The 12,417-nt window shown below is 48.2% G+C and overlaps 2 protein-coding genes across 5 annotated transcripts in view; both read right to left on the bottom strand.

Annotated features, from left to right (window-relative positions):
• The window catches only part of JPH2 (junctophilin 2), a 31,386-nt gene extending 29,408 nt beyond the window's left edge, over nt 1-1,978 (bottom strand). The window contains exons 1-2 of one of the 3 annotated variants that reach the window (XM_065691600.1): nt 1,862-1,978; nt 839-1,779 (exon numbers count right to left, since the gene is read on the bottom strand). In XM_065691600.1, coding sequence (XP_065547672.1) covers nt 839-1,217 — 379 coding nt within the window. In that variant the 5' untranslated portion in view covers nt 1,218-1,779; nt 1,862-1,978. The other 2 variants (XM_065691601.1, XM_065691599.1) reach the window with 2 other exon arrangements.
• A 2,682-nt stretch (nt 1,979-4,660) lies between these two features.
• Nucleotides 4,661-12,407, bottom strand: LOC136020321 (oxidative stress-responsive serine-rich protein 1-like). 2 transcript variants are annotated; one of them, XM_065691325.1, is made up of 4 exons: nt 12,301-12,407; nt 8,129-8,245; nt 6,220-6,333; nt 4,661-5,464 (listed from the first exon to the last, which is right to left on the bottom strand). In XM_065691325.1, the coding sequence occupies exons 2-4, from the start codon at nt 8,203-8,205 to the stop codon at nt 4,777-4,779; spliced, it is 879 nt and encodes a 292-aa protein (XP_065547397.1). In that variant the 5' UTR covers nt 8,206-8,245; nt 12,301-12,407; the 3' UTR covers nt 4,661-4,776. The 2 variants fall into 2 exon arrangements, with proteins under 2 accessions (XP_065547397.1, XP_065547398.1); XM_065691326.1 differs by lacking the exon at nt 6,220-6,333.
• Between the last annotated feature and the right edge of the window lie 10 nt (nt 12,408-12,417).

The following is a 12,417-nucleotide window of genomic DNA, read 5'->3' as shown; positions in this document are numbered from 1 at the left end:
ACGGCAGCCTGGAACATTACAGGACTGAAGAGCTTCAGAATCACTTGCACAGAGATTCTTGCAATGTTTCTAACCCCCAAATTGCCACTAATGGGAGAACACAATTAGACTGAGCATTTACCGAGCACAACAAATATCTGACTACGCGGTGCCTTTGCGTACTAGCAGCAGTTGAGAGCTTCCAAGTAATTGAAGGGATTTATTTTAGGGAAAGGCGTGTGACTACGTATTCTAAACAGCTCAGATGAACTCGACCGAAACGGTTCGGCAAAGCAGATGTCCCAGCAGCCCGTCAGAGGCATGCAAGCAGTATTTAATGCATAGGCAAAACGTGCTATGATGGGACGTGGGTGGCTTATATCCAGTGTGAAAGCATTCACAACTCACTGCCCAGTGAGAAGGCGAATGGCTCGCAGCGGCCACGCACCAGTGAGGAGGGTCTGGTTTAGTTCAGTGATGAACTGCAAGAACCAGTCCCTGGGGAACCTGGAGTCGCAGACTAACGAAATCGAGTTGATTGGTGTCAACGATTGATACAGACACTTGAGAGCAGCTCCCAAGGGAGGGATGGTGGGGGCAATGCTCCCTCTGCTCCCTCCTTGTGTTTGCGTGCAGCAAGCTGTGCCTGCCTGTGAACACTGGGGCACACACACACACATTTACAAGGTGGTTGTGCCCCAAGCCCTGAAGCACCCAAATGGGTCATTGCAGACCATTGTGCCCGCCTGGATCTCACTAGTGGGGATAGGATCAGGTCACCCCTTCAGCAAGGACAACGTGAGCTCCGCCATCGCAGGCTGGGTATAAGGCATCACAGCCCTTCCAGAACCATCCTTACCTCCATCAGCGTATGTTTCGGTGCCGTAGCCATCCTGCAGGCCATTATTCCAGGTACCTTCGTACTTGGCTCCACTGCTCATGCTCTGCCTCGCGCCATACCGTCCCTTACAGCCATGGGTCCACTCTCCTCTGTAAACCCACCGTCCTTTGGTCTCGATTCCTAGGCCATGCCTCTTGCCTTGGGACCAGTAGCCTTCGTAGGTGTTGCCACTCGGCCACGTGTATATGCCCACCACCTCGAAGCCATAGTTCCAGGAGCCCGAGTACTCGCCCTGGCCCTTGGGGCCAGTGCAGATGCCGTGCCCGTGGGCTTTGCCCCCTTCCCAGCCCCCACAATAGGCACCTCCATCATCGAAATCAAACCTGCCGCCGCTCATGGTGCCCTCGGGGCCGCGCCGCCGGGCAGCGCTCCGCGGTGGGAGGGCGGCTGCCGCATCCCCGACGAGCCGGGATGGGCAGCGGGACCGGCCGCTCGCCGAGGGGCCGGGGAGCGGGAGGAAGGAGAAATTGGAGGGAGGGGAGAGGAGAGGAGAGGGGCGGGCCGGGGCCGAGCCCCCCCAGGAGGGGCCGCCGAGCCCGCTGGTACCTGCCCCGGCGCCGCGGCACGGGGCGAGCCGGGAGCCGAACCCCGCGGCGGAGGAGGGAGAGAGGGGGGGTCGAGAACCCGGCGGCGGAGATGGGGAGGGGGGGTCCGAGCCGGGGGGGGGGGGGGGGGGTCCCGAGGCCGCCGCGCTCCCCGCCCCGGCCGCAGCCGCCCGCCCCGCTCCGCTCTCCTCCCCCGCCGGGAGAAAGGTCAGCGCTGCCCTAACAAGGCCATCGGATCCCAGGAGCTGCTCCCAAAAATAACCCCGGAGCCCGGCCTCCGCCTCGGGGCCCTTTTATGAAGGAGGGCAGAGACACGTCCCCCCGCCGCGGGCAGGGATCCAGGCGGAGAAGAGGCTGGGAAAGTAAGCGTCTGCTTAAAATAGAGCCTTGGGAAGGGGCGCGTCCATCCCTTCTCCCGCCGCCCTCCCCGGCTCACCGGAGCGCAGGGAGCGGGCAGGGAGCCGCGTCCCGCTCCGCCGCACGCTCGGGAGGGGACCCTCTCGCAGAGCCGGTGCAGCCCCCGGCGCTGGGCAGGCAGCGCCTTGCGGCGGGTTCGCTCCCAGCGGTGCTGGAGTGGGCAGTTTCGACACGGAGTAAAAGCACAGCCCTCGCCGGGTTGCGGTGTGCGCCTCACTCACCCCGTCCGCTCCCATTACCGGGAATTTCCAGCGCTGCTTCAGGGTAGCGACTTCCCAGTAGTCATTCCCACCTCGCTCCCAAACAACAAACTTACCCAAAACCTCCTTCTGTTTACCAGCTGGTGGATGTTTCAGACTCCCGTAAGGCAGTTTTACACCTTGGACAACCTCCTTATTGGTGTTTCTAGGAAGAAGAGGTATAGAAAAAACCCCCATGCAATATATAACTGTCAGAAAAGCCATGTATATACAGCACATAAACTACAGATGACCTGCAGGCACAGGTGAGAAGGACCAGCTGCCCACTATGGAGCTGATTACAGAAGGCTTCATTTTCATTCAGCCCCAGGAAGGAATGGTGAAGGACGCCAACACCATTGTGAAGTGATGCTTGGCAGAACCAGCCCTTTAAAGCTTTCTGGTTTAAAAAAAGTCAGATTTTGAAATTGGCTGAAGTTGGACTTTTTTGAGCTACGCTTTTGGACTCCTCAGCCACGCTTTGCAGGTTCTTGCTGCACAATTAAGGGCTGGAAATTCACATTTTCTCAAAGCAAAACTGGTGGGGTTTGGTTTGTGGTTTCTAGTTAGACCAAAGCATCTTAAAACACCTTGTAGTAACAGGAGAGAAAGTGTGAAGGCGGCAGTTGCAGCTATCTGTGGTCTTTTATTCCACAGTGTTCCAGCACTTACCAGACCAAAGATGTTGTAACTGCCTGAGGAGAATGCCAAGTTCAGGACCACGTAACTATTTACTTAGCAACTTTTCCTAATCTCACAGCACTGTTGTGAACTGGCAGTATACTCAGTTTAAATGTTAGTAACCTATGCAGATGTTGGCATTTAAAGAGCCTTTGTTGACCACTAACGCACCCAAACATCAGAAAGCACCAACACTGTGTGCATGCATTAAGGCACCAGCCAGAGCTTCAGATTTCTTCATTTCGGCAGGGAAATGCATATTCTCTCCCAAAGGCTGAGGCTGTGGAGCTGCAGCACCCAGCCAAGGCACAACACCCAGCCGGGGGGGACCTCTAGTGGCCCAGCACTCCTGTCCTCCCTCCCCAGGTCCACACCAGTTTGCATCTTTCTACTCTATTTTTTCACATCACCTCTCAATCCACTTTCGGCAACGTGATACCGAGCACTGGATGCCTCAGCCCTAAACCCTGCAGGTACCAGGCTGCAGTGACTGATGGAAGCAATAGTAAAATAGCAAAAGGAGTTCTCGGCTCCACAGCAGTGCTGTGGCTGCTGCCTGCAGGCATTTGGGAACTGTGAAGAATTATTATTGAAGAAGTATGGCCACTTTGCAGCCCATAATTACCAATGCCCTGAATTCAGAACATGGGTGGCAGAAATATAGCTGTTTAGGAAGGGGGACATGGAAGGGAGGTGAGACCCAAGTGCAGTCTGCAAGGGGCAGATGACACTTGAGAGCTGGCAAAACCCATAAATTCTCATGGTCACTTGCTCTGAGGCACTGCTACAGAAAAGATAAAAACCCCAAAAAGTAACACCAGAAGATCTCACAGGGCAATGTTTGTCTCTGTTTCTTTCCAAGACCTTACAGGTCAGAAAGGTTCAGGTACTGAAGTCGTAAAGACAAACTTAACACTACTCATCTCTTCCTCAGCAAATTACATGATTGATGGGATGCTCCTTCGCTGTACATGTATTCATAAAAGACAGACTGTGCTGATGCACACAAAGCTGCTGTTTATCAAGCAAGATTCATTGTGCAGCTGACAACTGCTCACTCAAGTCTACAGGGCTTCATACTTGAAGGTTATAGAGCAGACTGAACAAAGCTATAGAACAAACCCAAACCCACCAGGGTGCACATGAAAGACCACTGAAGCCAGCAAATGCTGTTTCAACCTTCATAAACCCCACACTGAACAGTGTATCATCTTATTTTTCCCTTGGTTAACTGAAGAATTAAGGCATTTCTCCTGCTGCAGACCCATCTGAGGCCTGTTGGAAGTTGAATAAAAAGTTACACTCAACTTTTTCCACTAACCAACACTGCAGAGATCAGAATAACCTCTTAAACAACCTTGCTTAGATTGTCCAAGTTTCCTTGCTCCTCAGGCATTCTAACAAGCAAATGTTACATTAATCTAATCTGACTGCATTAACATTACCAAAGATAGGGACAGAGGGTGTCTGTTCGGCCGGTAAGAAATAAAACCTCTTCAGGCACAAAGAAATAACAATGCCTCCACCCCAAAAGATGACTGTCTCTCTTCAATTTGCCTAGAGTGGTAATAGGACTCAGGAGATGATAGGATTGTCACCCTCCTTCATGAAATAAAATCAGAGGCACAAATGTCCAAAACCACAAGCATGTTATGATCTGAGGTCACAGCAATTGCATTCAGGTCCCTCACAGTAACAGCTCTCATCACCAAGTAATCCAGAGGCTCTTCTCTTCCAACAAACCAAAACCAGAGGATTTTGAAAACAAAGTGTTAGGTCTCTTAAGTATAGGCAGGTTCACTCTAAACACATTCACTGCTTACTTCATTATCTATTACAAGCTTAAATTATAATGCTTAAGCTAAACTGTTTGCCCAGTTTAAATAATGAGCATTAGCTAAGATACAGAGAAGTGTTTTTATTGCAAGCACAGTGAGCAGAAAGTAGGTTGCATCTCACATGAGTGTGACTGAGGGCAGATTTAAACCACACACCCTTACAGTGCTCATTGCTGTCAGGTGTACATCATTTCTGCCATGTGAGACATTTTCTTTGGGATATACAAGTAATATTCCATGTATCCCGAAAGATCTTCAATAGTCACATCATCCACAAAGGCCCTGGCTTGCTCAGAACAAGAGCGTGGAGAGCTTGAGGGAGTTCTTGATGGCAAAGACTGCGAGTGATCCTCAGAAACTGTTCTTCTATCAGGTGCCAACGGGAGGGTGTTCTGCAAGCCAGAGAATTTGTACACTTCCATATCTTGCCATCGTTTACACTGACAGGCTTTTTCTGCACATGCACATGGCTTATTCGTATTCAGCTTGGACATAGACTGAAAGTCAGAAAGCTCCGTAGTCTTTAGGCTTGCTTTAGATTCTAGAGAAGCTGGAGAGTTCTCCTGTCTATTCTTTGACACTGACTGCATAGCAGAAGCTTCCAAAGACTCAACATCAGCTCCCTTATGGCCAATGTCAGGAGCAACACTGCATCGTTCGTGTGCACAAGCTTCCTTTGGGACTGGCATCCCACAGCCACTGCTGTCGTCCTGGACATCATTTTGGCTCTTATGCACTAGCTGGTTGCACATGGAATGTGACTTTGTGCTGCAATGGATGAACTTGGGAGGATGAAGAATTGGAGACTTGGAACGCCTGCGACGCTGGGTTCTCACAACTCCTCTTGAAGGCTTCTTCATAGACCTGCCAGGGAAAGACACAAAAGAGAGTGAAGATGCACTGAAAGACTCAATGCTGGATTATGAGCAACGCTGGGCAAAACCTCTACTGCATTTATATTGCTTGCATGAGCTTTAAGTTGAGAGTATTTGCTTTGGGTATTCTGCTATCTTGGAATTTGACTTTATTCCAGCCAAGAAGCTGTATAAAATATAAAAGGAACTCCTAAGAAATGAAACCTCAAGTGCATGGTTTTAAGATTAGAAAATGAGTAAAGCATGTGAGACATGACAAAATAACTTACGAGGGAAGGACAAAGCATGAGAAGACAGCATAAAACTAATGAATCAAGGGCAAAGGGTCATTTTGTTTCAGTAGGAGATGAGCAAGAAGTTCTGCGTAGACACCCCAGAAACCAATTCTTTATTTTAATCTAGTTTCCAAAGCAGTGACAGCTTCTGCAATGACAATGACTGAAAGAGATGCATTCATGACTGACTGATTCAAACACAGCAGTTCACACTTATATTAAGACACACCTGTAATGTTTAGCAACCTATAGGTAAACAGCATTTCCTTTCACTTCACATACTTGTAAGTAAGAATAGTCGTCACATATGAACATAAAAAGGTGGTGTAGAGTATTTTAAATAGTCCTTTAAGAAAGAAAACTTGAGTGCCCTGTTTAGGAGTGTAGTTACTAGAAACCTTATCTATTTCAAATTCCCTTTCAATGCAGTATCATTTGAAGTATTCTGATATTCCCAAGCTTCTCTTACCCATGCCAGGTTTCCTTAGAAGTACACACACTCTTAGGTTTGGTTTCATCCGCCACTGTTCTAACTAGTGCTCTTGGACTTGTCCCTTCAACCACAGAGAGAGAAGTAGTAGATCTGTGAAAGACAGAGTGAAAAGTTAACAGCCCAGACTGGTCAGCACTATAAACGTGAAACAAATATGAAACTTCTTTCCCAGAAAAGATTGCTCCAAATCATTTACAATAGGTCTTAAAAGATCTGCCCACAAAGACGACCGAAATCAGGGGAAGTGTTTACACATTCCTATCTCAAAAGTTTGTGTAACAGACTCTTTCACCAAACATGATGCCATTCAGCAACTAGCCTGCAAACCCCAACTCCACATGTCAATGACGAAGCACACACAATGGCTCAGTTTGCCGGGAGAGGGGAGGGGAAAAACACCATCACTGAAGAAACACGTCTCTTTTTCCAGAAACAAATAAGCCATTCTTTCCCAAAAATAAATGTTCTTTGGAAATAAAAGACTCTGTTTAACTGAAGAACACTTAAGTCTCTGTCTAAAAAAACAAGCTAAAACTTCATGCTTCAATCACTTAAGCAACAGATTTTGTTTCAGATCTTCAACTTCTGTTCAAGCCAGGGACCTTAAAAGATTTACTAATTTTTCTGGTGCTATAAATTCATCCTAAACTCCCATTTTCCAGAAGCTGTAATAATCCCAAGGACAATTTTTTCCAAGTTGCAACTTCACATATTGCACTGGAATTCACAAGGAAATTATTTTCCATACCCTGCATTAGTTTGTAAGCAGGGCAGATTCTCTGAAAAGTGAAAATTAGACCCTACTCTCTGATCTGGGACATGGTTAACTGATATTTAAGAGTCCTAACTATTAGTCAAGCATCAACTATTTTTCATTTAAAGGACAGCGAACACAGAACAGAAAACTGAAGGCCAAAAGGAAAAACTCCAAACTAGAGTATGCCTGACCTGAGGAGTGGGACTAGAGACACCGAAGAAATGAGAGGCATTTGTGTGATTATTATTTCTAATGAGTTTAATTACTTAAATGAAAGATAGCTTTAGAAGCCCATCTACTCACAGTGTAAGTTCTATGGTAATTCTAGCTACTACCTTGGTATTTACATACTACCTCAATATTTACATGCTACCTCACCTACACTTTCAGTTACTGGCACAACTGTGTTACTGACAACAGCTTACTGAAACACAGGACTGTACAGGTAATGTGTAATGGTGCACATCCGTCAGCAGAAAACACATTACCTAGCAGCCTTTTGGTTTTTAATTTCAGATAAAAATGGTCATCATCAAGAGAAGACACATGCTGCTTGTGTTCTGCTACCTGGGACAGGAAGGGTAAGCTGGATCTCCCACAAAACATGACAACACATAAAGTATTCTTTCCCATTTAGTGATTTTTGTTATAAATAGGAAATCTGTAAGTGGCAGCAATGAAAACAGTTTGTGTGGGAATCATGCACTGCATGACTTACACTCTCCTTTTCTGACATGGAAAGAACATTCCTCTCCTGGGAAAAGATGGGAGTTTATTCTCATGACAGGCTTTCAGAGCCATTACAATATGCTAAGTTCAGTAATAGAGTTCTAGTGCTACAGACACAACCTCTGGCAGCCAGACTCATGCCAAAACTCATTTCAAGCATGCTGTCAGTTACTGACAATCATAAGGTTTGTTTCAAGCCTGTTGGGAGCTAACAGGGATCAAACTACAGTTGCTTGAGAAGGGCAGGCTATAGCTAGTGAATTTATTTCAGCTTAACTCGAATAAAAGTTTTAAGGCCTAAACTTTTGCAATTACCTCATTTCTTCACATTTAACAGCAAAAGTATTCCCTTTGAGTCCATTTGTAATACTCTCTGTACCTCCCTGTGGTGTAACTTACCCAGCTGTGTCAACTCTCAGCTTTTTGAATGCTGTCTGCAGGCTTTCCTCTTCTCCATCCTTAGCTTCTGTTTTCATTATTGGGATGGCCAGAAGGTGTCAGAGTTACCATGTACTGCTACAAGCATAAAAGAAAAAAAAAAAGCACATGAAAATAAGAACCAATGCACTGTTAAAAACATTAGTTGCCCAGCAGCACCATAATACATGAAAATAAACTCAAAATAGCATGCTGAGCACATACGGCTGAGGTCATTCTAGCTGAACATTTCTGAAAGTTGATTCAGAACAAGCTGATGATACCCAAAAAGAGTCTCTTGTACAAGTGCAAAGGTGAATTAGCAATTTAAAGTAAAAACTGATGGTGTCCACACCACAAAGATGGTGTCTTGCCCATCTGTTAGTCCAGACTCTTCTATTCATCTTACAGTGTTACCAAAATAATTCCAGAAGAGGTGAAAGGCAGAAGGAACACCACTGTTAGAAACAGTCAGCTTCCTACAACTGCTATTTCCAGCTTTGGGACATATATAAAAAAAACCTCAAACCAAAAGATTTTCCTTAAAATGAGATAAAAATTAAACAAAATCTTTTGATCTTATGCCTAGATCCCAGCAAGTTGCACAATCCTATCAGAACATGGCACTGTGACTGCTAATAGCCAATAAAATTTTCTGGTATCAGCTCCTGAACAAGTACAAATGCCAATGAGAGCACAAACAGCAAAGAGTGAGCCTGTTTTAAATAAAAAAAGGAACTGATAAAAACTGGCTGATGTATTTTTCTTTTAATCTACCCTGCCCATCAGTTAACCTAGCTACAAAGGAATCTCAAATCTTTCTAATTTGATGCTCCTCATTGCCTTACACTTCTGCAATCACATGCACATGCTACACCAGCCACGCTTCAACTGAAAAAAGACCTGGTAAAGGTTTGCTTCCTTTGGTTTTGCTGAGCAGAAACCATGACAACAGCAAGTCTCAGTTCTACTCCAAACTAACTCAAGCTCAGTACCTGTTGGAAGTTTACCTGGCCAATTAACCTGCTTTTGACTTGACTATTTCTGGAAAAACAGGGCCATTTTGGGTCACTGCCATTACTGCAAGAGCCTCCTGGCCACACTATCTGGGTTGTGACAAGATCATCTCCTCACTCTTTATTATTAAATTGCAAGGTTGTCACACTTGACAACATTCTACAATGAGATCGGTTTGGTAGACAAGGGGAGAGCAGTGGACCTGGACTTCAGTAACACTTTTGTTGTCTCCCACAAGACCCTCATAGAGGAGGTGATGATAAACCACCATCGGATGATTAGTCAGTGGCATGGACTGAAAGAGACGCGAAACAACTGGGCCCAAAGGGTGGCAGTCGTTGACACAAAGTCTAGTTGGAGGTCAGTAACTAGCAGGGTACCCCAAGGTACAGGGCCCAGTGCTGTTCATCATCTTTGTTAAAGATCTGGATGATGTGGCAGAGTGTTCCTTCAACAAGTCTGCTGATGACACCAAACTGGGATGGGTGGCTAAGGGACAACGACAGGCTGGAAAAAGGGGCCAACAGGAACCTCACGAACTTCAATGAGGGGGAAGTGAAAAGCTCTGTTCCTGCAGAGGAACAAACCCATGTGCCAGTACAGCTTTGCAGAAAAGGCCCTTGGGGTCCTGGCACACATAAGGATGGACACGACCCAGCAATGTGTCTTTGTGGCAAAGGGACTAACTGTATCCTGAGGTCTAGGAGCTGATCATTCCCTCTGTTCAACTGGAGTGCTGCACCCAGTGCTGGGCTCCCTGCTACAAGAGACACTGACATGCCAGAAAGAATCCAGTGAACAGCCACTAAGGTGATAAAGGAACTGGAACATCTCTCCTGCGAAGAAAGGCTGAGAGAGATGGGACTGTTAAACCAAAAACGGGCTCAGGAGGGATCTCATCAACATATATATAAATACCAGAAGAGCAGGTACAAAGAGGACAAGAGCCCAGCTCTTCTCAGTGGTGCCCAGCGACAGGACCAGAGTGCCTGGGCACACACTAGAACGCAGGAGGTGCTGCTGTCTGAGCATAAGGAAAGACTTTGCTGTGAGGGTGACTGAGCACGGTTACAGGAAGCCTGGGGAGGCTACGGAGTCTCCCTCCTTGGAGATACACAAAAGCTACCTGGACATGCTCCGGAGCAACTGGCTTGGGGTGGCCCCCATTGAGCAAGGGGGCTGAGTGTCTAGGGATCTCTTCTGTGATTCTGTATCTTCTTGATGCTCTAAGAATCCTTTACAGAAGTAAGTCTCCAAACCCAGGCAATTATAACAGCTCTTGTAACAACACACTTACATAGAGCACTAACACTACTCACTAATACAGCAACAACGCCTACATCAGTACTACTTTTAGCAACAAAGCACCAGCTTTTCTATAGCATGAGAAGGTGTCTGTGAAGAGAGAGGAACCTGAACCTCTGCAGCTCAGTTATTTATGCAGCTACCGAGTGATCATCTCTGCTCCCTCACAGCCCCATTCCAGCTGGAGGTGGCAGCTCTCTCCGCTGTTGTTCCAGCTGTGATTTCATCTGGACACCTCGTATTGCAGACAGCTATTATGAGACACGCTGAAGGCTAATGTATCATAACAAAGTCAAGGAACGCGCTGTCCAATGAGTCAGACAGCAAGTAAACATGAGAGGAGGAAGCCAAGACACAGATTGACAACATGATGCTCATCTGAGCAAATTATTACTTCGTGTACTCTTAATTACGTACTAGTGCTTGCGTGAAACACATGAAATCTTACTTCAGTAAGATTCCCCCTTCACCCAAAAAGAAAATTATTTAAAATAAATCAGCCTATAGCTTCTTTAACACCAAACCCCTGTATTAGATAACCTCAGCAAGAAGAGAAAAAAGCTTTCAAATCATAGCATCATAGAATACTTAGGGTTGGAAGGGACCTGAAGATCATCTAGTTCCAACCCCCCTGCCATGGGCAGGGACACCTCCCACTAAACTGTGTCACTCAAGACCCTGTCCCACCTGGCCTTGAACACTGCCAGGGATGGAGCACTCACAGCCTCCCTGGGCAACCCATTCCAGTGCCTCACCACCCTCACAGTAAAGAGCTTCTTCCTTATATCCAATCTAAACTTCCTCTGTTTAAGTTTGAACCCGTTACCCCTTCTCCTATCACTACAGTCCCCTAATGAAGAGTCCCTCCCCAGCATCCCTACAGCCCCCCCTCAGATACTGGAAGGCTGCTCTAAGGTCTCCACACAGGCTTCTCTTCTCCAGGCTCAACAGCCCCAACTTCCTCAGCCTGTCTTCATACGGGAGGTGCTCCAGTCCCCTGATCATCCTCGTGGCCCTTCTCTGGACTTGTTCCAACAGTTCCATGTCCTTTTTCTGTCAAGGACACCAGAACAGCACACAATACTCCAAGTGAGGTCTCACGAGAACAGGGCAGAGGGGCAGGATCACCTTCTTCAACCTGCAAATCACTGCACATTGCTCAAAACATACTACAGTTTTGGACTATACATTTTATGCTGCCCCTCATCACTGACACAGTAACCAAAGTTTAACGTTGTGTCAAAAAACACATCGAGCCTTCTGCTCTTCATATCCTAGGAAAACACACATCTTCCCCTTCCCACTCTACGTCCAGCTCTTCCCCACAATACACGACCATTAGCCCGGCGCACTACAAGACACCCAGCACTGCTCAGGAAATTACAACGCACAAGCGCAGCCGTTCGGTTAAAGGCAGGCAGGGCCAGGGACCGGCAGCTCCGGGGCAGCCCCGAACCGGGCCGCCAGCCCCAGAGCAGGACGAGAGCAGAGCGGCTCCCTTCACGCCCGGCTCTCACCCCCCCGTACTTGCCGCTCGCTCCCGGGGACCCCCGGCCCAGCTCCCGCCCCGCACGCCCCAGGCGGAGCCCAACAGACACCGCGGCCTCGGCGCGGAGCGAGGCCCCGTCGAGGCGGGGGTGACTCAGCACAGCCCCGGCCCCCGCCGGGGGTGCCCGGAGCTCTCCTCCTCACCCACCGCGAGGGCACCGCCGGCAGCCCCGGGCACCCGCGAGGCGCGGCCCCGCCGCGGGGACACAGCCACCCCACCGGCCGCGTGCACGGGGCAGCGCGCGGGGACCCGCGGCAGGCCCCGCCGCGGCGCCCGAACTCACCGCGCCCGCCAGAGCGCCCGGCCCGGCCCGGCCGCGCACCGCCGGCACCGGAAGCAGCGGCGGCCGAGGGAACCGAACTGCGGCGGGAGGGGGGCGGTAGCGCGCATGCGTATATCC

The sequence above is a fragment of the Lathamus discolor genome, chromosome 11 (genome assembly GCF_037157495.1).
Source record: "Lathamus discolor isolate bLatDis1 chromosome 11, bLatDis1.hap1, whole genome shotgun sequence".
NCBI lineage: Eukaryota > Metazoa > Chordata > Aves > Psittaciformes > Psittacidae > Lathamus > Lathamus discolor.
Note: the sequence above shows the minus strand (reverse complement) of the source record. Positions and strands in the feature narration are given on the sequence as shown.